This window comes from Archocentrus centrarchus, chromosome 21 (genome assembly GCF_007364275.1).
Source record: "Archocentrus centrarchus isolate MPI-CPG fArcCen1 chromosome 21, fArcCen1, whole genome shotgun sequence".
NCBI lineage: Eukaryota > Metazoa > Chordata > Actinopteri > Cichliformes > Cichlidae > Archocentrus > Archocentrus centrarchus.
The window spans coordinates 14,059,032-14,085,759 of NC_044366.1; the positions used below are offsets into that span (position 1 = coordinate 14,059,032).

The 26,728-nt window shown below is 37.2% G+C and overlaps 1 protein-coding gene across 1 annotated transcript; it reads right to left on the bottom strand.

The window, feature by feature from the left end:
• Positions 1 to 1,199: 1,199 nt before the first annotated feature.
• ikzf2 (IKAROS family zinc finger 2) lies at positions 1,200 to 22,001 on the bottom strand. The gene is made up of 9 exons (XM_030757393.1): positions 21,889 to 22,001; positions 20,529 to 20,611; positions 19,180 to 19,226; positions 14,687 to 14,788; positions 11,709 to 11,900; positions 10,714 to 10,881; positions 7,508 to 7,645; positions 7,014 to 7,145; positions 1,200 to 6,106 (listed from the first exon to the last, which is right to left on the bottom strand). Exons 3-9 carry the CDS (start codon positions 19,205 to 19,207, stop codon positions 5,292 to 5,294), a joined length of 1,575 nt encoding a protein of 524 aa, XP_030613253.1. The 5' UTR covers positions 19,208 to 19,226; positions 20,529 to 20,611; positions 21,889 to 22,001; the 3' UTR covers positions 1,200 to 5,291.
• Between the last annotated feature and the right edge of the window lie 4,727 nt (positions 22,002 to 26,728).

A 26,728-nucleotide genomic window follows, 5' to 3' on the forward strand; every position in this document is an offset into this window, starting at 1 on the left:
GTGTGTGTGTGTCTGTGTGCAACACACTGATTAAAGAAGTAAGGGGGTGAAGAAGACTGCTCTGACATTTGAAGCTTCAACAGGCTCTAGTGCCCACCTGTTCATAGACAGAGACCAGAGTGGAACAAACAGTCATTACACTGCAAACGAAGGCAATCCTCTGCGGCTGTACAGTATGGATTTAGGAGGCATGGCTGCACACTTAATTTTTTAGAAACGATTCCTTACCTAGATAAAAGATACTGCAGGCATCTTACATTGTGGTTTTGTATTTCCTCATATAGGCTCATCGGTGCCGTGTTATTGAAGCTGTGAAATACTGATATCTTGTTGTTATTTATTAATTTGTTAGCATTTGAGCAACATAACATTTTGGCAATAGTGTTACTAGTATTCAGTGCTTGCTTAAAGTTCCCAAGTTTCCCTGAAGTCAAAATAATCAGGCCACCTGATGACCTATTTTTGAATTATTTAAAAAATGCATTGCTGCTTGGTGCTGGCAGTGGTTCTCATGGTAGATTACTATCTGATTTTATATATAATTATAACCACTTTGCTTTATCAGACATGGTCACAGTTAGTTTCAGAATAAACGTTTTTTTCTTTCTTTTTATTATTCCTGCTTATGAGACTGGCCTTTTATATGACTTAAACTGACAGTACGCATAAATCTGTACAACTGAGATATACTTTATTTTCATAATATGAAGCAGAAATTAAAGTAGAGATACAGACAGTACTAAGAAAATTCTTTCTTCATCTTCAGTAAACTATTCTATAGAACTAAACTTACCCCAAAGAGCAATGACTTTGGCTGATAAGATCATTCAAACACAACAGACTAGGATCTCAACAAATCCTGTGAGTCCCAAAGTCACCAGTTCAAGTGTCACCTGATGACCAGTTCACTATTTGGTCTTTGTGTGTGTGTTCATTTCAATTTCATTGTGAAAAACACTGGAATACCATCACTTATGACCAAGATTACAGATGCAAGATGCACAATTCACATTCAAACAACAACAAAGAAAAATGTGGAAGTGGAAAAGTGACGTTTTCGAAGGATGTTGACTTAAACTTTCTTATGTTGCATCAACAGATTTTAACATTCCATTTTTTTTGTCTTGCAATAAAATATTTTATTTGCAAGTAAGGTACAGTTTGCATGTTTTGCAGAAAACAATACAGGAATATGTTTGTCCTCCTGTCTCAAAATTCATGAATCCGACAAAGCAGTAAAACCATGTCTAGAGTAAAGAGAATGTCATGCCTCAAAATATACACTGAATTCTTCACAGCAGTGTGTCTTCATGTATGGTTGTTATTGAAAAAAAAAAAGGGCTTAAGAATACTCCAACTTCCTTCACCGTATTCAGTGTTAAGTCCAGAGAAATTATCATAGAATTTAAATTCAATATGCATCTTTTTTTCATAAATAAATCACATATTTTGAGACGTAAAAATAAACAACCTATGTAAATACCTGAGAGCCCTCACATCAGAAAGTTGGTATCGATATCAAAGTTGATCAATCAGCACACATATATGGATAATTTTTCATATTCAGTGCCAAATATACACTGTTTGTATTGTTTCTTAAAAATACAATGCACCCGGAACCCTGCCTTTTACATTTTTTGTAAACATTTTAAATAATAAAAAAAACACACACAAAGTTCACAAAACTATTTGCAACATTTCAGCAGAAAAATAGACATTTACCACACTGTACAAAAAACATTCCCCTAATCTGTAACAACAGCATTAATCTTTCAAGTAAAGTCCTCACTCACTAGGAAAGCTGACAATAGACCTTTTTTTTTTTTTTGTTATATTTTTTTTGTTTGTTTATATGGCTGCTTTAGTACAGAAAAAAAGTGAGACAAAAATATGTCTATCTGTCAACAGATAGATAAATATAACTGTGATATACCTGTATCCCAAAGAGTGTTACTGAATACAACTCAACCCTAAGAAAAAAGAAACTTTAATATATTATCCTACATTAAATTTAAGCTGTTCTGTTCTGTACTGGGATAGAGAGAGAAAAATCTGGGTATCCTTAACATAGATTTTACCAAAGGATAAATAAACTGATAAAGTTTTTTTTTGTTTTTGTTTTTAGAGGCAAAAATATACAGAAATAATATGATAGAGGAATGTACAGAGTCAATATCACAGCTGCAAGATGTAAACAATTTCTAGTGCCAAAAACTTTACAAATTGTAAGTTTTTTTATGCTAGCTGGGCACCAGTTGCACATAAAAAGAAGCAACATGTAAACAGAGAAAAAGCTGCCTTTTGATTACAAGTAGATATTGAACAAAAAGAAGAGTTCACTGAGTTTAACCTTAGAGTGTAATAGCCTCTTCTTGATGTCAGACAATAGATGTTCAAAACTAATAATACCAACAGTTTTTTGAGTCCTAATTCAATAAAAATAGTACATGTTCATTAGACAGCATGGACATAAAGTCTTAATTTCCAGTGTGCCACTCCAAGATGGTTCTTTCAAAAGTCTAAATTGTGTTCTGACAGTGATTATTCGGAATTGTAACTACACTTCAACATTAAAACTAGAAAACATTTTACATTTCTGCTTTAAAGAGACATAAAGTGCATGACCTACTGTACCAAGCACAGTCTTATCTGAGTCCTTTCACAGAAGAGACAGTAACTTTGAAAGAACTGGCCTCATGGATCACAATGTGTTATCCTTCAATGTACTGCTAGATGACGGACAAGCAAGTTCAGAGGTGGTAATCTCCTACTACCCCTTTACAGTTGCATGAGCCTTGAATGTTAGAGGTTTAAAGAATCAATTTGGGATGCTACAATTTTCGGAAGAGTCTTCAGAGTAGTAGTACACGGTACTCACAAACCTTGAACTTGTCCTCTTGCTCATACTGTCTCTTTCTAGGTCCCCTTTGTCAAAGGTCATACATAAATTTGGTAACATTATGGCAATTCAAAGAGTGACATTCCGAGAGCAATGAAGAGAAACAGACATTAGTGTGTATCTGCTTGTGTGGGAGATGGGGCTTATGAGGAGTGGAGTAAAGGCAGCCTTAAGCAAACAAGATCAGATCAATAATATATTATTACATGACAATTTTAGGAATTTAGCTTTAGAAAAAAAGACATTTCCTTATATTAGTCATGTCTACAAATAGAATGATTACACACACATACAAACACAAACACACACACGCACGTATGCGCGCACACACACACACACACACACACACACACACACATTCTGATTAATTCAAAAAGTGGATTAGGTAATAAAGAAAAGCATACAGTAAAGCACGAAGTGAGGTACAATAGAGAACATCCAGCGCTGTCACTTTGGTATCCACTGCCATAAAGAATCATACTGCAGCCAGCCAGTTAAATGACTTCACAATCATTAATCCATCAAAAAGGAAACCATTCCTATACCACCATCTGCTTTTTTTTTTAATGCTGTCCATGTGGTCTGCCAGTTTTAAACAAACTACTGCATCATACTCAACGTTTAGAATACTCAAACTGTAAGCAACACAACATCTGAGTCAACAGGACACAGTAGTATTCCACAAGGGAACAAAAAAAAAAGTTTATTTATTTGGACATCTTACCCTGAAAGCTTAGAGAAAGAAAATAAATGAGAAAAATATGTCCATGACTGTACTTTTTAAAGTCATAGGGACAACAAGATTTACTAGAAATACTTTTTACTTTTAACTTTCAGACTGATTTTTCTTACTTCCTGTTTTTTTTAAATGGAGGTTGATTATAACAGAGAGAAATAAGTTTCGATACAAGCAACAATTTCAATTTCATGAGATATGAATAGGAAGAGCTCAAAATGTAAGACAAACTGAAATTTGTCTTTGATAAATATATAAGATAATCTAATTCCAAATTCACTGTATTCTCAGTGCTCTGCTAAGCAACCTCATGATAATTCTAGTCCAATCCAGGATCAAAATATACATTTTGATTTACAAAATTGTTAAATCTGCAAATGGTTTTCTTTTGTTCTCCAGTCTGCATATTTAAAATATACCTTTATCAGGTTAAGATTAGCCTAAAGTCATTTTCAATTGTTGCTTAAGATTTTCTTTTTTAGGGAGTTTCTTTTTTATTTGACAGGATTTTAAAATTACAAAATAGACAAACCACCAACAGGAAGCTGGTGGTTTCTTTTTCTGCACTAATGGTTCATAAATGCTTACAAGCCCCTGAGAGATGGAAAATATGGGTGGTATGATACGGTAACAAAAAACGTGCACCATTTGCAGAAATTTAAAATAGCATAATACAATAATAATGCCTTCAATAATTTCAATATTCAATCTGTTCAACTGTTAATTATGAGAGAGGCAGATACCAATAGCTAAAACAGGAATATAACAGTGTACACAAACCGTAATATTCCTGTAAACAGTCTTATTTAATTTTGCAAGGCAATGTTATATGCATCTGTATTTTTCTTTTTCTGTTTATGGATACATTTATTTGCCATTTGTATCGACACTTGTCTTTATAAATTACATACAAAGCCTACATTTTCTCTCTTTAAAAAAATTTATATTCATGGGAAAGTTTGTCCAAAAAATTAGCTTGTTTATCTATTAATGGGGGGTTGATAGCACAGTCTAAAGTCTTGGCATGCCCAATAGAGCCAGAATGTATTCAGTACATTATTACATTTGATAGCACTGATGATCAATTTGTACAATAATGAATAAGTGCTACTAGTTTGTAAAAGAAAATGATATTTTTTTAAGCATCATTACACACCACCTGCAGCCATGATGTTTTGTCTGGTGAACCTGAAACTGATTTTTATCAACCACATTGAGACCACAGGGCAGAAACATGTTCTAATCTACCATCTACATGCATGTCTTAAGAATGCAAACATTTATCACAAATAAAAGCATGGCGAGAGAGAAACACAAAAGAAGATACTTCAGAATAGACTGAAAAAAAAACCACTCGTCAATGCCCTCTGACAGCTGCTCTGATAAAGAATCTAATAAGATTTTGAAAAAAAAAATGTCCTTCCTTTTCATTAACTGCAATTAAATAGTTAAAAAAAAATGTGTCTTTGGCCCATACCTTCATGTGATTATTTAACTGTTCAAATTCACAATAAGTAGCTTAAAAAGAAGTCTGTGATTGTGCTACACTTGTCTACAGTGCTATTCAACAACGCAGTCTCAGAGGAGAGAAGGACGGATATCAGGGTATTGCTCCTTTCACTTATTTTGTCTTTCCCTAAATTTCTACCCATCCTCTTACTGGAAGGTGTGTTCACCACGTACTATGTGAGAGGAGAACTCATAGCGGTCCTTGCTCCGGTGTCCACAGATGTTGCACTCCAGTGGATCTCTGTATCCGTGGCAACCCATGTGGATGGTGTACATGACGTGATCCAGGAAGAGTACTCGACAGTGCTCACACTGGAAGGCCCTTAATTCCTGGCCCTCCCGTCCAAACACTCGTACCCCTTCCTGGCTCCCAGCTCTCTCTGTAGCCAGTCGCATTATCCCAGCCCCCACTCCTGCCCCACTTCTAGGTGATGCATCTCTAACCCGCTCACCTGAATAGACCACTGCTGGACTGGCATGGGACCTGAGACCCATAGGGGCATTGCTGCCATGGTAGCCGTGCCTGTCCTGAGGGCTGCTGCGAGCTGAGTCAGCAGATTCAACACCACTGTTGCTGGGTGATTCTTCTTGCCCTTGTTGGGGCTGCTTACCTGGCCTTATTAAACCAGTGGGGCCATTTGAGGTGGGATAACTGGGGAACTCATGGGGCTGAGGCGGCTGTGTTGGTAGTGTGTCACAGTTTCCCGAACGTTCTGTTCGTTGGCCCATTGGTAGGACATGAGGGAAGAGTGGGTTGACAATGGGCACCATGTCAGCCATAGACAGAGAAGGACCAGGATGGTGGAGCATGGGACGCAAGGTGTCTGGTCCCAGGTATGTGATGGCATTGTTGATAGCCTGGTCCATCATGTGGGCTGGAATCATTTCAGCCTGCTTCTCATACTTGCCAAGGCCAGTGTCATAGGGTAGTTCAGTATAGCTATAGCGAGCCATCTTTTCACCTGCAAATATTAGAGTAGTCCATGACTGCATGTACACAACAAGTCAAATGAGATATATGCATAGATGCAATAGCGTAAGTGGAGAAAATACTCTTAGTTTTAGCTACAATCAAATGGAAAACACATGCACAAATGTAAACACTGAAATTTCCTTTCAAGCCAGTGAAGCTTACAGCTTGCTGATATTTTGGTCTTGTTTTTCACATTTTGTGCATGATGTTTGAGTCTAATGGGTGGAAAGCCCCATCCATCTATGACTGCAGTGTTTAACCCCTCGAGAACAGGGATGCGGTAAGCTGTTTTCTCTCGATAAGAGCAATGGCAAAGTTACAGGTGTAGGTAACCACAGAGTGAAAAAAACACTTCCTTGCCTCTCAGTCATCTGCTTGCTCTAGTTGCTCAATCTCTTTTTCTAATAGTGTGGCAAATTAAAAAAAAAAAAAAAAGTAGGCCAAGGCGATATTGTGTTATTCTATATCATACTTTAAGATGCAAAATTATGGAGCGAGGGGAAAACAAATTCAAATTAAATAAGCTCAAAAATTAAAATCAGGTAAGTTGATCAAAAAAATCTGTTCTGTTAGTGCTCAAGTGCAGTCATTTGCAAGACTCCTTTAAAACAATTAAGCTTAATAAATTCAACATTGAACAATAACATATTTATATGATTACAGAAACATACAGCATGATTTATAAGTCAGAGTCAAGTTGAAGTAAAGTAAAAATAAACAGGAACATTGCATGATACTATCAGTGCAGAAGATAATAACAAGAAATGAATCCTCGAAACCCCAACCCCACCACCCTCCTACCCCACCCCACCCAAGAAACATACGAAATGCTCTACCTCCACAGTAATTAAAGTAGATAATTTGCTGACTATGTTTGACATGCATATATGACTCACCCACAAATTTCTGAGGTGTGGTGCTCTTCCTCTTGCCTACATTACTATGCAGCCTTTCAATCACAGGTGGCCTATCAAAGGTAGCCATGGTGTTGGGCTCTGGCATGGACCTTGTCTCTTTTGGAATCTCACCTTAAAAAGATTGAAAAGGTGATAAAAAAAAAAAAAAAAAGAAGGACAAGTATTAAGAATACAGCTGGGTGTTAATGAGAAAAAAAACCTGAAGAGATCACATTTATAATAAAACAAGATGAATTTTGCTTAGAATTTAGCTTTTATATTAACTTTCTTTAAAAATAAAAAAATAAAATCCAGTTCTGACCTAATCCCATAGATAATGCTGTTTGTAAAATAAATACCTTAACTGAGCAGTTTCTAAGTATACAAAAGACAGCAAAAGCTGCACAAATTAATGAACTGGTGATTAGTGCTTAATGGCATTATCCTGTATTATGTTTAATTTTACTGGTTTCAGTTTTAGCACAATTTTTCACCTGTGTAAGGCCCAGTGTTGGCATTGCGATCCAAGCCGATACCCTGCAGGTAACCATGGCAACGCTCTTTATGTTCCTCTAGAGATGTCCGCTGTTTGTAACTTCGCCCACAGTAGTTACACTTATGTGGTTTGCCAACTAAAAGCAAAGACATTTGATAGTGAGGCTTATTAATTTCATTCATCGCTGCAGACAGAGAGTGGGTAGTGTCCAATGCTGCAGTATTTAGGTGATGCGTAGTAGTAAACACTGTGAACAGTCAGTACTACAAACAAACCAAAACCAAGCTTCTGAGATCATGGAGGTTCCACTACTAGTGTGAGGATTCCACACAACTATTGCCAGACAGAAACACAAGTTGTGGGCGACCAAGACTGTTGCGCCATGAAGTCTGTATTTCAAAACGCTTTGGTCTGTGCAGCAAACTCCCACTGCAGTGGCACAGCATGAGTAAACAATGGAATTGATCATGCATCCCATGGTGGTAGGAAACTAACTCCAGGTTAAACTGCTATGGAGGTGGAGTGTGATTCATTGTTCTATTTAATTTGAATCCTTCCTACAAAGACGAGTGAAAAGATAAAGACATATTCTTTACATCTGTCTTAGTCCGGTCACTTCCTTTCATGCACCGAGTGTGTTTTAAAAAGCATTCAATGGATCAAGGCACCGATGGATCATCAAGTTTACATTAAACAAATTAAGTGAATGTTCACACAAAGTATTCAAATGAACTTTAAGTTAATTTTGCTAGAACTTGATTTATGTTGTTTAACTAAATGATTGTACACCAAGAAGTCATTTAGTTATCAGCTGACTTGTGATGTCATACTGTCCATACTGATGTAGAAGTTGAATCAAAAATGTTTTTTTTAAAAAAATATATATCATTGCAACATACTTCAATAAGTGAAATCCCAGACACTGTGGAGGAAAAGGTCTGAGACCTGTGTCAGAGTATTCTCAAAATGTTAATGAGTCATGAAGTGAACTGAAGGCCACAACAGCGTACCAATATGACAAACACGACACATTTAGCAATGTGATGTAGACATTCAGCAGCATAATGGTGACAGTATTACTAGAAGAAGATGTGAGGCTGATCCAGTGCTCTTTTCACTGTGAGAACAGAAAAACCCAAAATGTTTCACTTTGAGCATGGAGGTTGTAACACACACAGGCACTCGCACAAGCTACACATACATTCAGAGCTAGGTGATAGTTCACATGTTAACAGAAATACTCTTTCTCTCATAGAAAGGCAAGTCGAGTTATTAAAAAAAAAAAAAGTTCTAAATGTTATACTGCCTGTATTCGACTATTCCTTTGATGATGAGAACGAAATAAAACCCACTTGTCACACAATGACACGACCAGTCATGGCCAAGCTTACATTTCTTGTGTGAATCATTTAAAATGATAATAGTTTTTTCTGCTGTATATGTCATTCAGTACTTTTGTGGTCTATGAATGAGACTGCATAGGCTGAACTTGAAACTGGGGTTTATTATCCTTTTTTTTTTTTTTTTTCTTCTGAGTATGACCAGTTACAAGAGTACTGCATAATGACAAAAGGTTTCAATATTATCAAAGTGTGGGTAGTGTGGAAGTGCGGTGTATCTGTAGGGTCATCTCAGCAATATTCATTTTGGTAATGAAAGAGTTACTTCAAAATGAAACGTCATCATGGAAATAATTGCCTTTGCTTTCCAGCCGTGCAGTACTCTAACAGTGGAGTAGGCAGATTCAGTCAACATGACTATCACTCCCTTGTTCTCAGTGGCTTATACAGACTCTCACTCACACTACATAGGCTTTATTAGTTTTTCATATTTATGTAACCACCCACACACAACTTTCTGCAGATGTTGGACGAAGACGAAGAATCCACATTACGGGTGCTATTCTTATTCGTGCAAATGGTCCACTGTGAACTCAGACTCACTTCATTGCCTAATAAATAGGAACTTGCTTGAATTTTGACCTTAAGTTATATAAAACCCACGTCCCTGATTTTCCTGCTTTACTATTTCACTAATCAACTGTGCCTGAATGAGGAATGTCATCTGCCAGCGTAAGGTATACTCTAGCCATTGCTATAATTGTCTCTAACTCTAGTCTTCCATCTTTCCTCATCTGACCTCCCTGTTAATGCTTTCTTTTTCTCTTTTCTTTCCACCTGTTCTTCCTGGCAGGGCACCACACCACAAATGCCAGGATTGCACCAGTCAGATACTGAGTAGTCCCTGAACATAGAGGGGAAATAAGTCAGGACTGCACCCACAGGTCAAATTTTCCAATCATTGTTCAGAAGCATCAAATTTAACAGCTGTTAAAGGACAAACAAATTCAGGTGAACACATGTGAAAGGAAGAAAATGGTTGTGGCTGATAGTAGAGAGTAAGATGTGTGTAAAAGAAGCTTGCAAGTAACAGTTTCTAAGAGAAAAAGTATACTTGCAAACAGACAAAACTATACATAAACACACGGACATACACACAAGCACAAAAGTTACCTCTAACGAAAAGAGAACAATATATGAGTAACCCCCGTAGGGCATCACAGACAGAAATGACGGTATTGTCTGACCCTGATTTCAAAGGCGCAACAGAAGGGAGAGCACATCCTCATATAGGAAAGTGGGTTACAGTTGATACAGCCAGCACTCCCCATGTGTTTCTCAACAGACAGATTGTTTCCTCCTTAGCGACTAAGGAACAGCGTGTTTCTTGGTACCTAACCACAAAGCACTCACAGCGCTGTATATAACACGCAGATAAAAAAAAAAAAAAAAAACATCTTTCTAAAAGACAAGACATGGTCTCACCAGCCAGCATACAGACTATTAAAGTGGATAACAGTATGTGGCAATAAACTTTTTTAGTTAATTGTTCACCTCAGTATGGAAATGGAAACTGCTTATGTTGTCTGTTGAGCTGATATATATATATATATATATATATATATATATATATATATATATATATATATATATATATATATATATATATATATATATATATATATATATATATATATATATATATATATATATATAAAGTATTTGTAGAATTTAAACCCAGCAGTAAAATCACTTGAGGGTTTTTTTTTTTCAATAAGTCTCTGATGGCTGCAACAAAGTCTCTTCTGGTTAGCACAAGTGGATGAGTAAAAAGGGAAGAAAAGAGGCTGAGGAGGAGGCTTACCAGCATGAGTGCGCAAATGACCAGTGAGGGCATCGCGCCGCCGGCAGGCATAGCTGCAGAAGGGGCATTTGAAGGGTTTTTCACCTGTATGGAGCTTGATGTGTCGTAGCAGGTTTCCCTTCTGGGTGAACGACACACCACACTGGTTGCACTGGAACGGCCTGTCTCCTGAGAGAGGCAGGTACAGGAAGTCAATACCACAATCATTGTGGATATTTTTTTTTGAAAATGTCAACAAACCTACCAAGAGAAGGTTTAAAAGTGGATTTTTTTTTATTCATATTTTAAAATATGCCAACTGAATTATTATCACGACATATGACTCCTTGAACATTGCAGCTACTAATGAACAACAAACAATAAACAAAACAACTGTTCAATAAAACCTCCCATTGCAGTACTAAACCCCACAGTTATAATGCCAAAACTTCAAAACAAAAGGCTAATATATTTGGCACAAACTGTTGTGGAATCAATAATATTTTGTAATCAGTGCAGTACTTAATTCAGCATTCAAAAATACTTTGGGCTGAAGTAAACTTAGATCAAAGTAGTGTTAAGTAGTATAAGCACAAGTGGTACAATGTCTAAGCATATACACAAACCCATATATTTATGGACTACTTTCATAAGTTCTAATGAGAAATCTTTTAATCAGAACCAGATGGAAAAGAGAAATATGAGCTGTGATAATCAAAGTAGTCATGTCGTCAATTGAAACCTGTTGCGGAGGATTCCAAGGATATTTTTTTCCTTGATAATAATTCCAAGACACAGCCATTGTTTCAAAAAAAAGGCAGTCCACACCCACTGTTGAGGAAAACAACTCACTCTAAAGCTAGGGACACTTACATGCTGGTTTAATGGTTCGAAAAAGATAAATTCTTTGTGGATCATTCATCTCCAAAGATTTTCATCAAAGATATGTCGATCTTGCCAAATTGTTTCTTTACAGACTTTTGATGGCATTTGGAAAAAAAAAATACAATCAGTACCGTTTGCTTGTCGATTTCCAGATTCGGCTGTCACATTTGGCCCAGATAATCCATCCTGTGTGTTGTTTGGGCTGCCACTCATGGATTCCTCCAGTGCTACTACTTCTTCTCCTGTTTGGCCTATTTCTTCGGGTGCTGGACTTCTGTTGTCAGCCTCTTCTGTGATTTCTTCTTCTTGCTTAATTATCAGTTCTGAAAAAAACAAAACATAGTACAGTCCTGATGTGTTCCATTACAGCAAGTGTGAGGCGTACAATGAGTGTCAGAAATCTACTTTTACTACAGAAATGCTGTCCTCAGCACTCATGAACCATATCCAGCCCAGGCTGGCTACATGACTTTGTCAAAGGTAAATACGCATTACACTAATTCTGGTCATATTGATTTGTAATGAATGGAGCTGAACCAGGTTAAAGTTAGGGTTGAAGCACAAGGCTGAGTCACTTCTGTAAACTGAACTGGACTTGAAGGGGTTGATTTGATCATGTCTTGCTATGTACCGTAGATAGAATGAACAGGTCAATCAGATTAGAAGTACAGAATAATATATCATTATAAACAGAGGGGGAATCATTTTAGCACATTATTTACATACCAACTGATCTCATAGACAGCGTCAGAATGGCTTGACATGGTGACAAGAAGAGACAGAAAGGAAAAAAAAATACATAAAAACAGGCTGGTCTAGTTTCTGGCTGTCCCTGGAAAGAAAAGGAGTGCCAGAGGCCTTTTTTTTGGCTGCTGCTGACTAGCAGTGGGAGACTGACTGGATGGCAAAAGCAAAATATTGTGCAATATTATGCGTGAGTGTGAATATGTGTGTGTGAGTGTGGGGGGGCTGTGTGAACATGCATGTGCATGTGTGCGTGTGGCTAGGAGCTGATGGGAAACTAATTGCTTAGTTTCTAGTTGTTGGTTCCAAGCAATATGCAATATTATCCACAAAAATGAGAATTCTAATCATTTTCATTTTTTTTTTACTCTATAGGATAAAATCAACAAGATCAACACAGCAGACAAAATTGTATCTTTAGTCATTTACACACATACGCTATCTTACCAAATGCATGCTGTGATCAAGAACAATGAAGCATTTACAGTCACATTTAAAGTTTCACACGTTTGACGTCTTTGTTCTATGTACATCTGTCATACGTAGCAATATCAAAGCCATATGCACAGGGATTACTTGGCTTTTCTTGCATGAATTATACTTTTAATATAAAAAAAAAATCATATGAGCCTGCAGTGGATTTTTCTATGCACTACATAAAATCGTGTAAATAGCTTAAGGGGCTTTATGTGTTGCACAGGAAGCAGTTATCCAACTACCAACTACAACTCATCAATCCCGGCTGTCTTGTTTTGGGATGCAGTAATAGTCAGTATTATGAACATATGTGGTCGGTTTACTAAAGCCTCCCATTAGACAGCAATTAGCAGTTGTTCTCCTTGACTTGGAGTTAACTCTCACAGAAAACATACAAGAAATGTATGTATTCAGTCATTACTTATGATTGAATACATGCATATAAAAACTGCATTGTTCAAGCTGATAATGCATGTTTTTCAATGCCACAGTTTGTACAGAAAAACACTTATCCCAATACCCAAGTTGCAATCGAGCTTGTCTTCGACAGCTGTATCCTGGCAACACGGAGCAGACCTGAACGTCCTTGCTATTCAGCTCCTTGCATCTTTACATCTGTCTCTCCAGTGTGGCAGAGTGGAATGCAAAGAGTGGTCAGATGAGGATACACTTGAAACAATTGTCATGACAGAAAAACCGCCAGGAAAATAATTCCGTCTGAATTTTCATATAGTACACAGATAATCTAGAATCACGATCACTATTTATTGAGTGGGTGACTGAACCCCGAAACATATTAAGAGGAGATTCTGCCGCCCCTCAATCTGTCATCTAGAGCACAATTCAAGTCTTGCACTGTTTATTAGTGAGTCTTGCACTGTTTACAAGTGAGTGACAGTAATATAACTGCTGTACAGTTTTTGTGTTCTTCCTTGCAAGTTTAAGAAATTTCCCACCAAAATTTTTACCCCTTCGTGCTCAGTAGGTGATTAGAAGTAACCGCAGCCTTTCTTTTGTAACAAAACCACAAATGGCAACCATGTTAGGCAACTTAGAGGATGGACAACAGCTTTTTATTGGTGAAAAGTATCTCCCTGTGAAAACCATTGCACAGCCCACCTCTCTGCATCTCTAAACATGTGGGAACAAGCTTCCCCTTTTCTCACTTGAGGTCCCTTGTCTGACTTTGTTTCCCCTTTTCTTACTTTGCTGCTTCATGGTGACATTGCTAGAGATAATCTAAGATATAAGTCGGTAGTCTGAAAGCAACTAAGCAACACATCAGACAAACTGCAGCATGGTATAAGGCGCAATAGGACGCAGTTTTGCACAAGAGCTTTACTGTGGAAACTGCAGCTACTTTCTGTAACACTGTGTTACTTCAGTTATGTTTTATTCATTCATTTTCTTACAAAAATTCTCAATGCTTCATTTAAGATGAGAATGTCATTCTTGCTACATGTTTGGATAGCTTTTTAGAGTTGTATGGGATCTTTTTTATTTCTTTCCTTTTTTTTTACACTTTGCAGTTTCTACCCAAATTCAAACACAATCAAACAAACATGTTGCAAAGTACTATGCAACGCACCAGAAAAATGATCAGAGGCATCTGTTTTCTGATCTGCACACATTTGCCATGGTAATTCCCCTGGTGCAACCAATTACAAATGTACCAGCTATGTATTCTGCATTAACAGCTGACAGTTACTCTGGGGATACACAGTACATCTTTCCTTTCTTAATTTTCTTTTTTATGTGAGAAAAAAAACTCAAGACAAAGCTAACCTGTATGATCTAGTGCACATTTAAATGAAAAAACTGCCTCTGTTCATTCTACAGCTGCTCTTGGTAGACTCCAGAAATGTGTATCTAATAACTGAGCACTCACCACCAGGGGAATTAGGACCCTGAGGAACTGTCTGTCCATTAGGTGCTGATATATCCGCCAACATTCTCGAGTTCTCCTTACCAGGAGAGCATTGGCCGTTACCTGGGAGACACAGAAACATAGCAATCTGCATTGTGCTGTACAATACGGCACTTGAACAACAATGTCACTGTTATGTGAAAAAAAAATCCAGTTTTGTTCTTTGTGATGTTAAATATTCAACTGTATGGTGATGGTATATGAAAAGGTTTAAAAACTGAGGTTAACACTAAGAAGAAATGTTGCACGAAAAAAAAAAATGCCATTACAGAGGAAGACATTAAAGACTGTGACAGTAAATACCATACCTGACCTGATACTTACTGCTGGTCTATTTAAGTTAATACAGGCACAGAAGAGAAATAAATCAAATGTCTAGCTAAGTAAAAATTCCATGTGAAATAAAGAAAAAAGATGCAGAAGCATTGTGTTAATCCTTGACTTCTCAGACTGAAAATGATTAATTGCTTCATTTTCAGATCCACTTCAAGACATGTTTTGAATAGTCATAAGGTGCTCAACATACAGAATGCAAAAGCCAACTACCCAAAAGTTTTTACCCACCTATGGGAATATAATGTTCAGCAAATGTAGATCAGATTGCAGTCTCTCAGCAGTTTGTACAGAACCCAGGCTATGGATAGCCCGTGTCCACTCAGAGGGAGACCAAACCAATCCCTTATCCCCTTACACCCTGGCCCCATCAGGGTCACTAAAACAATGCAGTGGCAACAGGCAAACACCCCTTGTGACCCCTTAGGAACCACAGTGAGAAAAACTGTAAAGTATCCATTATGGTGTCACCACACTACCCGACTATCTCAAAAGGATAGCTGTAGCTATGGAATCTCCTAAAAAAAAATCAAAAGAATGTGATAATGTTCCATCTGAACTGCTACAATGATGCACTATTATACTTTGTTTTTCCTGAATATATCTTAAGTGACCTCTCATACATGAAAAAAGAAATACGTGTCAGATCTTCTCTCCCTTTGACAGCTCCTCTTATCTTGACAAGCTTTTTCTGTGGTATTGTTCCATTGTAGTTACAGCCTCACTGAGTGGGGCTTACTGGGAGACGTTGTCCATGATACAATCCCTGAGCCTAGGCTCAGGTTGCACAGGTTGGGGTTGGAGGAAATCTCAGGTGACCAACGTTGGCTATCCCTTGGCAATACTGTCCTGGAGACAGGAGTGGCCCAGATTTGTCATGGAGGATTTTCCATTACTGTAACAGATGCTGTCAGACACCTAAAAGCGCCATGGCTAGGTAATCCCAAACACACACAGACAGAGACACAAACACACACACAACAGTCTGCTAAAGTTGTGCATCAAAATAGGGACGAAAGGTGATTTAAGTAACTTGAACATGATATGGTTGTTGGTGTCAGCCGGGCTGGTCTGAGTATGTCAGAAACCACTGATCTCCTGATTTTCCCACACAACCATCTCTTGGGTTTACAGAGAATGGTCCATCCAGTGAACAGCAGTTCTCTGGGTGAAAATAGCTTGTTGATATAAGAGGTCTGAGGTGAATGGCCAGACTGCTTTAGAATAGAATAGAATAGAATAGAATAGAATAGAATAGAATAGAATGCCTTTATTGTCATTATACAGGATGTACAATGATATTTTAATCTCATTGTACATTTTATCTTTAATCTAATAGGAAGGTAAAAGTAATTGAAATAACCACGTGCTACATCCAAGCTATGCAGAAGAGCACAGAACAGCATTGTGAACCTTGAAGCAGATGGGCTAGAAGACCACACCGGATGCCACTCTTTCAGCTAAGAAAACTGAGGCTACAGTTCTCATTTGGAAAGACATTCTGTGCTCTGATGATGGGTTAAAATTTCATGTGAACATGAAAGCATGGCTCTATCCTGCCTTGTATCAATAGTTCAGGCTGCTGGTGGTAGTGGTGTAATGGTGTGGGGATTCCTGCACTTTGGGCCCCTTAGTACTATAGCAATTGAGCATTGTTTAAATGCCACTGTCTCCCTGAGTTTTATTACTGGCCATCTCTGTTCATTTGTGACCATAGTGCATGCCATGTCACAATGCTGAAATCATCTCAAACTGGTTTCTTGAACAAGACAATGAATTCATTTTACTCATTTTACTCAAATATCCTCCACAGTCACCAGATCTGAATCCAGTAGAGCCATAGACCCCCTTTGATATTTTGGAACAAACAAGTTTTAATGGTTGATAAATTGCAAATCTGGGATGAGCTAAAAATGCACTGCAACACACACATATGTTTTCAGGGACTGAGGTTTGCGTTGGTGCCCCAGATTTGCTGAGTCAAACCTGTATGAACAGATTAGGATATCAAACACTTGAATCATGGGGAGGTAAAGATTCCTTGAGTAATACGCCAAATTGGGATGATTTAATGCGCTGGCAAATGGAAAGGAACAAATGTGTACATATGAAACTTGTAGGTGTAATAATTGCTGACTTTGCTAACACACAATGAGTGCATAACTTCTAAAGTACACTCATCATCGCAGGATAGTAAATGGAATTTCTGCTCTTACAACTCATTTAAAGCGTCAATATCACGCATTCTACTTATTCATTTTGTCAAATATAGGCTCCTTTTGAGTTTCATACCAGCCACACATTTTAAAAAAAAAGGTGGGTTAGGGACATCAAGTAGATGGAGACGACAAACAATTATAAATAAAACAAAAAGACAAAAACTGTCTCTCTGAAGTAAAGCTGGGGACAGTTTTACCTGCAAAAGATAACATCGATAGCACATATTGTTAAAAAAATTTAGAGAATCTGAAGAAATCTCTGTATGCAAGAGACAACGGGCAAAAACCCAATACCACATGCCCCAAAGGTTCAGGCTCTGAGAGCAAGAGCCAATTGCATTATATTGGAGTGGAAATTGCTGCTCTACTACTCTACTACTACTAAAAACCACTGTCAGGGAACACAGTTCAACAAATGCAAGTAAAAAAAAAATATTATAAAAAGCTAATAGAAAAATAATAGAAAGCTAGTGGCCTATATAAACAAGATTCAGAAACATTGCCACCTTTTCTGTGCCTGAGATTATTTAAGATGGACTGAAGTGACATGGAAAACTGTCTTGTGTGCTGTCCTAAAGCAAAATTATACGGGAATGAATAAGTGCACACGGTAGCTATGACTATTGAACAATATATACAGCTTTCTATTTTTTTTTTCTTTCTTTCTTTTTGCAAATACATAGTGCATACAACATCTTTTTTTTTTTTTTTTTTTACCAGAACAGACATTGTTTATATCAGCAAATCAACACCACACTGCATTCTGTATTTATGATCTGACAACAGCATGGCTTCGTAGTAAAAAAAAAAGGCCTGATGCTGAGACTGCAGCCCATAAAGGCAACCAGTTAGGAAAAAACATGCAAACGAAAACAATATTGTTGTTAACATTTGACATGCTGCCTTTGTATTACTTTCAATAAAATGTAGGATCTGCAAACCATTTTACAATATTTTCTGTTACAGTGCACACAGTGTTCCAGAATTTTTGGAAACAATGTGTAAACAGAATGTTTCCATCTAATAAGGGATGTAGGAATTAGTGTGGTTGTGTACATGTAGAGGAGTGTAGAGGAATATGTGTGAGATTGTGATGATATATGACACAAAGGGTAGAACGCTTGACCTAAATTTTCACCTACAGTACAGTGAGCAATGCCTCGCCAGTACTGAGGAGAAAATAAAATACATGGGAGCAATGACAGTTTCCGTCCCGCATCCCTTAATGATATGCGGCTTTTGCAAGATATACAATTATTTCTTGGAAAATTTTTTTTATTTCAGATGTGATCCACAGATAGATGGGAAGAAGAAAAGCTTCCATTTCTTTTTCCACCTCCAACATTACTCGCCTGCCAAGTGTTCCTACAAGCACAAACCCCAAATGAAGACCTAAAAGTCCCCACAGCTGTCATCAACAACATGCTACCTGTTTTGAAATACGCACACCAAAGCGAAATACAGGGGTGGGGGGGGCAGGGAAGATATTCAAGAGACCTGCCCAAAGGAAACCAGCAAAGGGCAATGGAGCACCACAAAGTGCATATCCAGTATCTGCTGCATTCAACAGGATGTTGCTAATGCATTTTCTCTACCTGTAAGGGGTGAACAGGAAAAAGTCTATACTTGGGGGAAAATCCCTTAAAATGTTGTGTTGTGATTGCAATTTTTTTTCTTGGTTTAATATGAAATTAGCATTGCTGTAAAAATGTTGGATTCACTGTGAAAGTCAAAACCACTTATTAAGGTCAAAGTTATAATACTGATGCAATCATTATCATGCTCATATTCTGTAGAATATGAACATGCATTCTAATATATGGGTTATACTGTGTCCTTGATTTATAATGTATGGGTCACAGAGTCAAATGAATGTTAGATATAATAGATATAAAGACTTACTAGTACGATAGTCTTCGGAAGCCTCCATTACAAGTGCTTTGGGAGTGCTGCAATAGAAAATTGAGGTATTACTGCGACACTGACATTATTAATTTAACACATATGCAATTTTCGTAATTTTTCCATTTGTTTAACGAAGAACATGAATAGCTAAAGCTTCATCTCACAACAAATAACAATGCAAACCTGCAAGATTAACCTTTAGATAAAAGCTAGGAACCTGCAAGCCAAAATTTACAGCTGCTAAAAACCTTTAGATGCACAACTTCCACTCTACAGAAGTGTATTATAGCAACAGTAGGTCTGTGCAGTTTTCTTTTTAGAGAAGTAGTCATGTATATTTAGCAAGCTACCCTGTGAAGTATTTTAAATGTGTGAACAGCCGTTTTAGTTTCACATTCTACAATAAAAAAGTGTTCTCTAAAAGAAGTTGAATTGTTCACTTGATAGTTCCTCTATTCTCTTCTTTCCACGAATTACATAATCACTTTATAAATGTTATACATTTCACCAACGTTATTTAAGATTAGATGAGGCCCTCGACTTGTCGCGTGAATAACAAAGAAGGCAAGAGAAAACAAACAGAAATGTGCACCACACTGACAAATTAACCACAAACATTTATTAGGTTACAATCTGAACTTTAGTGCAAAACAGGCTGACCAAGCAACCAACACAATAAATGGGATTAGCTCAAAAAGGCATTCAACCTTCTGGAAATGCACTGTAACGCACACTTGTTTGCAAACTTTAAACTGAACGTTAACAACATATGGTGGGACACATTTGAAGCTGTAAATAGTTGCAAGTTGATTACTTATTTTTATGAGTTACAAACTAAAGTTTGGTTTGATCTTTATCGCTCAACTCTCTTTCATTGTTGAGTATATAAATTTATAGTCAAGTGGATTTATAATCAAGAAACATAAAGTGACTATAATCACAACAATTGCATTGTTATTGTTTTATTCCAGTAGTGTCGCAACAGAATTGTACTATATCACTGCACAACTGCTGGCTTCCTTGAAGAACTTAAAAGGTAGCCCTTCAAAAAAAAAAAAATAGTGCAAGTACAGAATCCACATCCCCCTTTTTCAGTTCTTATGATCAGACATTTATATTGTAGACAAAGAGTCAGCTACAATGTTCTTAGAGTCAGTACATAAATAAGACCTCCTTTTCCCTACATGGGGTAATCTTTGGCCATTTTACAGTCACAGCAACTAAGCAAAACCATTTCTTTTAAACAGTAGTTATTCTATATGATAAGCCACTAAATTAAAAGTGAAACGTGAAAGCAAAACAAGAACGTAATATGCAATCATAAAAAGCTGTATTCATAAAATTACCTTCAAGTGTCTCCCTTGTGCAAAATTAGTTGGTGCTTTCAGTCAAGGATGGAGGAGGGGGTGGCAAAACTGTCTCCACCTCCCTTTAATGAAACAAAGAGTAAAATATGCCTATTTAGTCCAGTGACGTCTCAATACGAAAGAAAATACTTCTTTTTAGATCAAAATGTCTCATTAGCAGTCCACTGAAAACGAAAAACATCTTCTAATTCATATGAGTCAGTTCAGAAAATCAGAGGAAAGTTGAGGCGGTGCGCGTCGATAGTGTCCCACAGGTGAGTGTCAAAGCTTCTGCGTGCGTCCCAACCAGTTTCCACGTTAAAAACGACACCCACGCCGCCGCATCGAGGTGTACGGTGATTTGATTCAAATGTACAGCATTTCATTAGAAGTCGCACGACTCTTGTCTTACACTGTGGACTTTTACAGTAGGAACAAAGAAGGGGGAAGACTCAACAAGTTGGTAAGGAAGAAAGAGAGGGATCAAACTGGATCCACCGGTTCCTAAGGAATTAGCCATAGCGACAGGGAGCAGCCAAGCTATTTCAACAACCAAAGAACTGGAAATCCGCGTGTAGGCAAAGATACAAAGCTACTGTGGAGATGTAACTCAAGGTCAAACCGGTAGAGCTTCATCAGTTTTAACTGGTGCTGCTGCTGCCGACTATAGGAATAATGTGATGTGGTGGCAAACTAAACGGTGGACAAAGTCAGTAATACTACCGACTCCAAACGATAATCAAAGTGGTGAACTGTCCCATCAGCGACAGTATTAAGTTAAATAAACATCGTCCTTTTAAAATATAGGCCTTCCACTTTTGAAACTACTTCCTAGTTTGTCTGTACGATTAGTTTAGGAAGCCAAATAAATATTTAGGCGACTCTAACAACAAAAAGGTGAGAGAAGTGTATTTTGCACATTATCAGGCAAGTTAAGTAGTAGGCTACGGACAGAGTGCATACCTGGCAGGCAACAGCGCATCTCTGGAAATAACCATCAGCTGCAAAAATCGTAAAGCGACTTTTTGTTCTTATTGTGGCAACGCGCTGTGTTTCTCGTGTTAAGTGATTTTTGCTGGCTGTGTTGCCTGGAAGGTTTGGAGCTGACTGACAGCTGCAATTCAACAGGTTATCCGATCACCGCAGTCTACAGCAGAGCCCGTCTGGCTTTCCATTCATCAGACAGACGCTCCTTGTCTGCCTTTGCTGCAGACATGCGCCTCTAGCAGCTCTGAAGCGTCTGTAGCCAATTGATAGTCGAACGATCTTCAGTGGCTATATCAAAGCAGTTACATAGTTCAAACAGGAAACCGATTCACGCACTAAGGTTTCTCCCGCTCTCTCTCTTTTTTAAATTTACCTTAAACACGTAGGAGTTTATATAATCCCATGAACTCCAGACTGAATGTCTCGGCTTGAAATGGAATTCATTCTTGTCCGACATGTACCATGCAGCGCGGACTGACAGGTAGTTTGGTTCCGCAGCAGCAGCAAAAGCAACAGTTGTTACATCCACCACTGACTTCCTCTTCCATCTCCTCCACAGACAACCCGCACGAGCTGCTATTCTGGGAACTTGGTCTGACACAGAGAAACGGATCACAGAGTGTGGACCCAGTCTGCCTCCCTGCTCGGCAATCGATTAGGTTACAAGGGGCCTCTTATTTCTAAGGCTGTTGCCAGATTATATCCCCGTGACGACAATACATAAGTGGCATACTCTATTGGGGGTTATCGTGTATTCAAGGATATGTAATGTGACCATATGCATTCTATATTTAATTATAATATTTATTACTGAATTACTACACTAAAATTGCATTTCTTTGGAAAAAAAATGTGGTAAAAGATTGGTTATTTTGTTTTATCAAGAATCCAGTCTATTAGTCTGCAACTACTGCCATTCAAGCAATTACTGTACAAGCTACAGTAATAGTGATTGCAATATCAATACCAGAGTTTAAGAAACAGATCTTCTGATATTCATTCTTTTGTATTAACCCATAATTGTCATTTTACAAACTTACAAAAAAAAAATAATAACAATTTCAGTTTGTTACTGTCTAAAATTGGCTGGTATTCCTGTCCATGTTCAGGTCTCACAGTTGTTTGGACATTGAACCAATAAATAAATAAATAAATAAACTTTCAAATACTCTCTTCAAATTCTGTGCCCATTAGCTTACATGTAAGAATAATTTGTACCAACACACAATGACAAAACCGGAAATGTTTTAGAACACATCACCAAATACAAATCATTTCTTAGAATAAAGATAAGAAATAATGACACTCGTTAGGTCATGCGGCTTGGTTTACAGTGACATCATTGTAAATGTCAGTGTGGGGGATTATGTACTAAAGGGTGCTTTTAAACGTGAAAACAAAACCAAAAATCAAACCAAATCAAAAGCCACTTGAGGGTGCAAGTCAGTTTAACACCATTTCCCGCATGTACCATGCTCTAATGAATCAATGGGTTATTTTTTTTAATTATATTGTCCTAAATAAATAAACAAAATTTTCCAATATTTAGAAAATGTAGAGCTTGAAATTTATGTAAAGACAAGTGTTTTCATCTGCTGAGGTCAGCTTTTGCTATTGGATTTCTGTTTTGAAACAACCACTTGAGATTTGAAGTAACCCAGTCAGATATATGCCACACAAATCAGCAATTTCTAGTAAAACCCTTAAAGTTCAGAAATGCTATCAGAACAATGCAACTTAAGTATCAAAGTTAAAAAGTTATTTTGCTATAAACAATTTAAAAACAAGTAATAATTAAGAAAAGGTTTCATAGGAAACTTTTTTCAAGCAGAGGTCAGTATCATGACTGGAACAAATGAATAAGTGAGGTGACATAATTACAGAACCACACACCCTGAACAGCGATGGATGAATATTTCCTGCCCCGTGTACTCCCTTCTGGGTCCCTCCAAGGCTGAAAAATGAAGCCAACACAGAAGTGCCAAAACTTGCAGTTTCTTTAATAGCCACTTGAGACTGGCTCCAAAAGTAACAAATGTTTCCCTTGATAAAAACTGCAGCAGGCAGCTGTAAGCCAGCAGCTGTCTGCTATGGTTTACCTCTACAATTCAAATCACTGAGCTGGACTTCTTGACCAGTTTTGGTCTAACTCTGTCAAAGTTTGTGTCCAGTAGGTGAGTGATGTTCTAGTATTTTATACTGCATGTTACTTAGGACCTTTTTTTTATCATGCACCTGTGGATTGCACCTACACAATCTATGAATGCAGGTTGCTAACCAAGCTTTCCTTTAGAAAACAAACTTTCAAAATAAAGTGTTCTGACAGAGGAAAAGTAGCCCATCATGTATCTTTATGGTAGCATTTACATGTCTCTGTAAGCTGGCGACTAGCTTCCTTACAGTGTTAGCCATGACTGCTGACATCCTGCTAGCAGGAATCAGCTCGGCATCATTGTAAAATAATCTAGTAAAATAAGTCAGTAAAACTGACATTATGTAACATACACTTAGACCCATTAGTGTACAGTAGTCCCCTACAGCTGGACTCTTGATAATAGGCACAGTGAAAACAGTGCTACAATGCTGCTTAGTTGGCCAGAACCAGCTTCATATATATATATATATATATATATATATATATATATATATATATATATATATATATATATATATATATATATATATATATATATATATATGTATATCTCAACTCACATTTGAAGCTAATATATATATAAAAATAGATATATATAGATATAGATATAGATAAATTTATGGTTGCAAGTGTGAGTTGAGCTGCTGGGAATTACAGAAATTGTATTCACAGTTATGTTTTCTCTGATCAAGAGTTATTTAATATGCTCTTAAACATATTTGGAGAGAAACAGCTCATATTATTATTACAATTTTGGATTTATCTTTGTTCTATCAAATACAAACAACTGAATCAAATATTTAAACTTATTTGCCAAGTCTATCCATAATCCTGTCAGACTTCAAAGTTAGACCGTCTGGTTTAAAAAGGGCACTGAGAGCTCAAAATTGGCTGTGAAAATATTAATTTTTTTCATACAAAGGTTCATATTTGGTCAAAATTTGACCTGTGTTTGACTTTTGGTCATCACTTTGTCATACAAAAATATTATGTAAAAAATATGTACAAAGCACAAGTTTGACAAAATGCATATAAAGTGCTATCTGTGCTGTCTAGTTACTACCTTCAGTTGCCCAGGCTACACCACACATACTTATTGCCAATGCTGTAATCTTCATTAGACATTCAGAAATTAGGCAGATTGTGTGGCTGTCGCATGTTTTTCTTTATTAGCACAGTCTGTATTTGAAGAGTAGTGGTTTAAATCTAGTTATCAGTAGAAGGGAATACGATCTTTAACTCAAAGTTTACATGGATTTACTTGATAGTTGTACTTGATGATTTAGTAGGAAATGTTGCACTTTCTTTCATGTGATGGTTTTTACTTTTCATATTTAAGCATATAATCAGTTTATGAAATAGATTGCAATAAAGGGATAAAGGTCACAGTCTTGTCCAGGAATTGAACACATTTATCTATATACGTGTCAGAGAAAGAGGACTTAGTTGATTTCAGAATTGCCCACTACCACAGCTACAGTAGAGGGCTCTCACTAAATTGCCTGTCTGGTTCATTTGTTGACATCATTACTGTGACTGGTTGTCAAACTGGAACGTGGATATTTCAGCTTGACCTCAGGAGTGCCTTTGTCAGGCCTCGGTCTCAGTCAAGGTGGTTTTTACCGAAACATTTAGTCAGAATCAGCCCATTTTACCCTTTGTTGGTAGATACCTTTGCAGTTTAGCTTGTTGTACTTTGTGTTTGTATCATGTACCCCCCCCCCCACACACATTTTTTTTTCTTCTTTTCTTTTGTACATAGTCTGCCTGAACTTCTTTTTACATCAAAAGCTTACATGTGTCCAATACATTTAGTCCACCAAACACTGCCTGGATTCAGTCTGTTGTGTTATCATCATGATGTCTGTTTCTTTTTAAAACAAGTCTGAATATTACCTTTGACCCATGCTGGTATTTCTTTCTTTCTTTCTTTCTTTCTTTCTTTCTTTCTTTCTTTCTTTCTTTCTTCTTTCTTTCTTTCTTTCTTTCTTTCTTCTTTCTTTCTTTCTTTCTTTCTTTCTTTCTTTCTTTCTTTCTTTCTAATAATTATGGCCACTGTTTTTTTTTTTGTAATGCAATAATATGTGGGTACTTCTTATATTTCCACAATGATAATATTGAAAAACACATAAATTACGAGTAGTCAAAACAATTATAGCAGTTATAGCAGTAATACTGATAGAAACTCAGCATATAAACTTAATATAAACAGCAAGAATGAACACGTTTCAATTACTGGCACTGAGCATTTTACTGCCAGTGTTGTGTAATGTAAATGTGTGACGCATATTGCTACACAACACCTGTCTTTTATTACTCCTCCCTCCTGTGGTACATGCAGAATTACACTGTAGTACTCCAAGTATGTAGTTGTGTGTAGATTTCTTTTTATGCAACCTTCTTTTTAAATGTATTCAGTGTAACCAAATAACACTATCTACCATTAAGTGGCTGAATGCTTCCCCCTAGTGCCAGTGTGCTGAATGATTTGATTTTTGTTTAACAGCACAGCATAAATCAAACAGTTTTGCACAACTATGAATAGATTGGATGAACATATAGATACTTAAAATGAAAAGGTTTTGTCATTCTGAGCCTTACATAAATACCTTCTTCAAACTCAGAACAGTATAAGGAAGAGTATTTTCTCTTCGCTTCTATCTCTCTCTTTTTTCTCACCCCCCACCCCCCACCACCACACACACACACACGCACACACACACACACACACACACACACACACACACACACACACACACACACACACACACACACACACAGACAGATGTCAAGCATAAGGCTACAAATAGAGCCCTGGAACTGAAACCTAATGGTATCAGTTACAACAGTGGTTTTCCTCCTATGATACATCAAAATATCTTTTAATAAAAAGTTCTGTACACAACATGGGCACATAGATGAAATGCATCTGTCATTTGTGTTATTTGTAACACATGTGTCACCACTCAAAATGCATTGTCGTAACAATGTAACGTAACTCCAAACCACTATTATACTTCTGTTGTTCTACCATGCTGTCGTTCTACCATTCATGCTG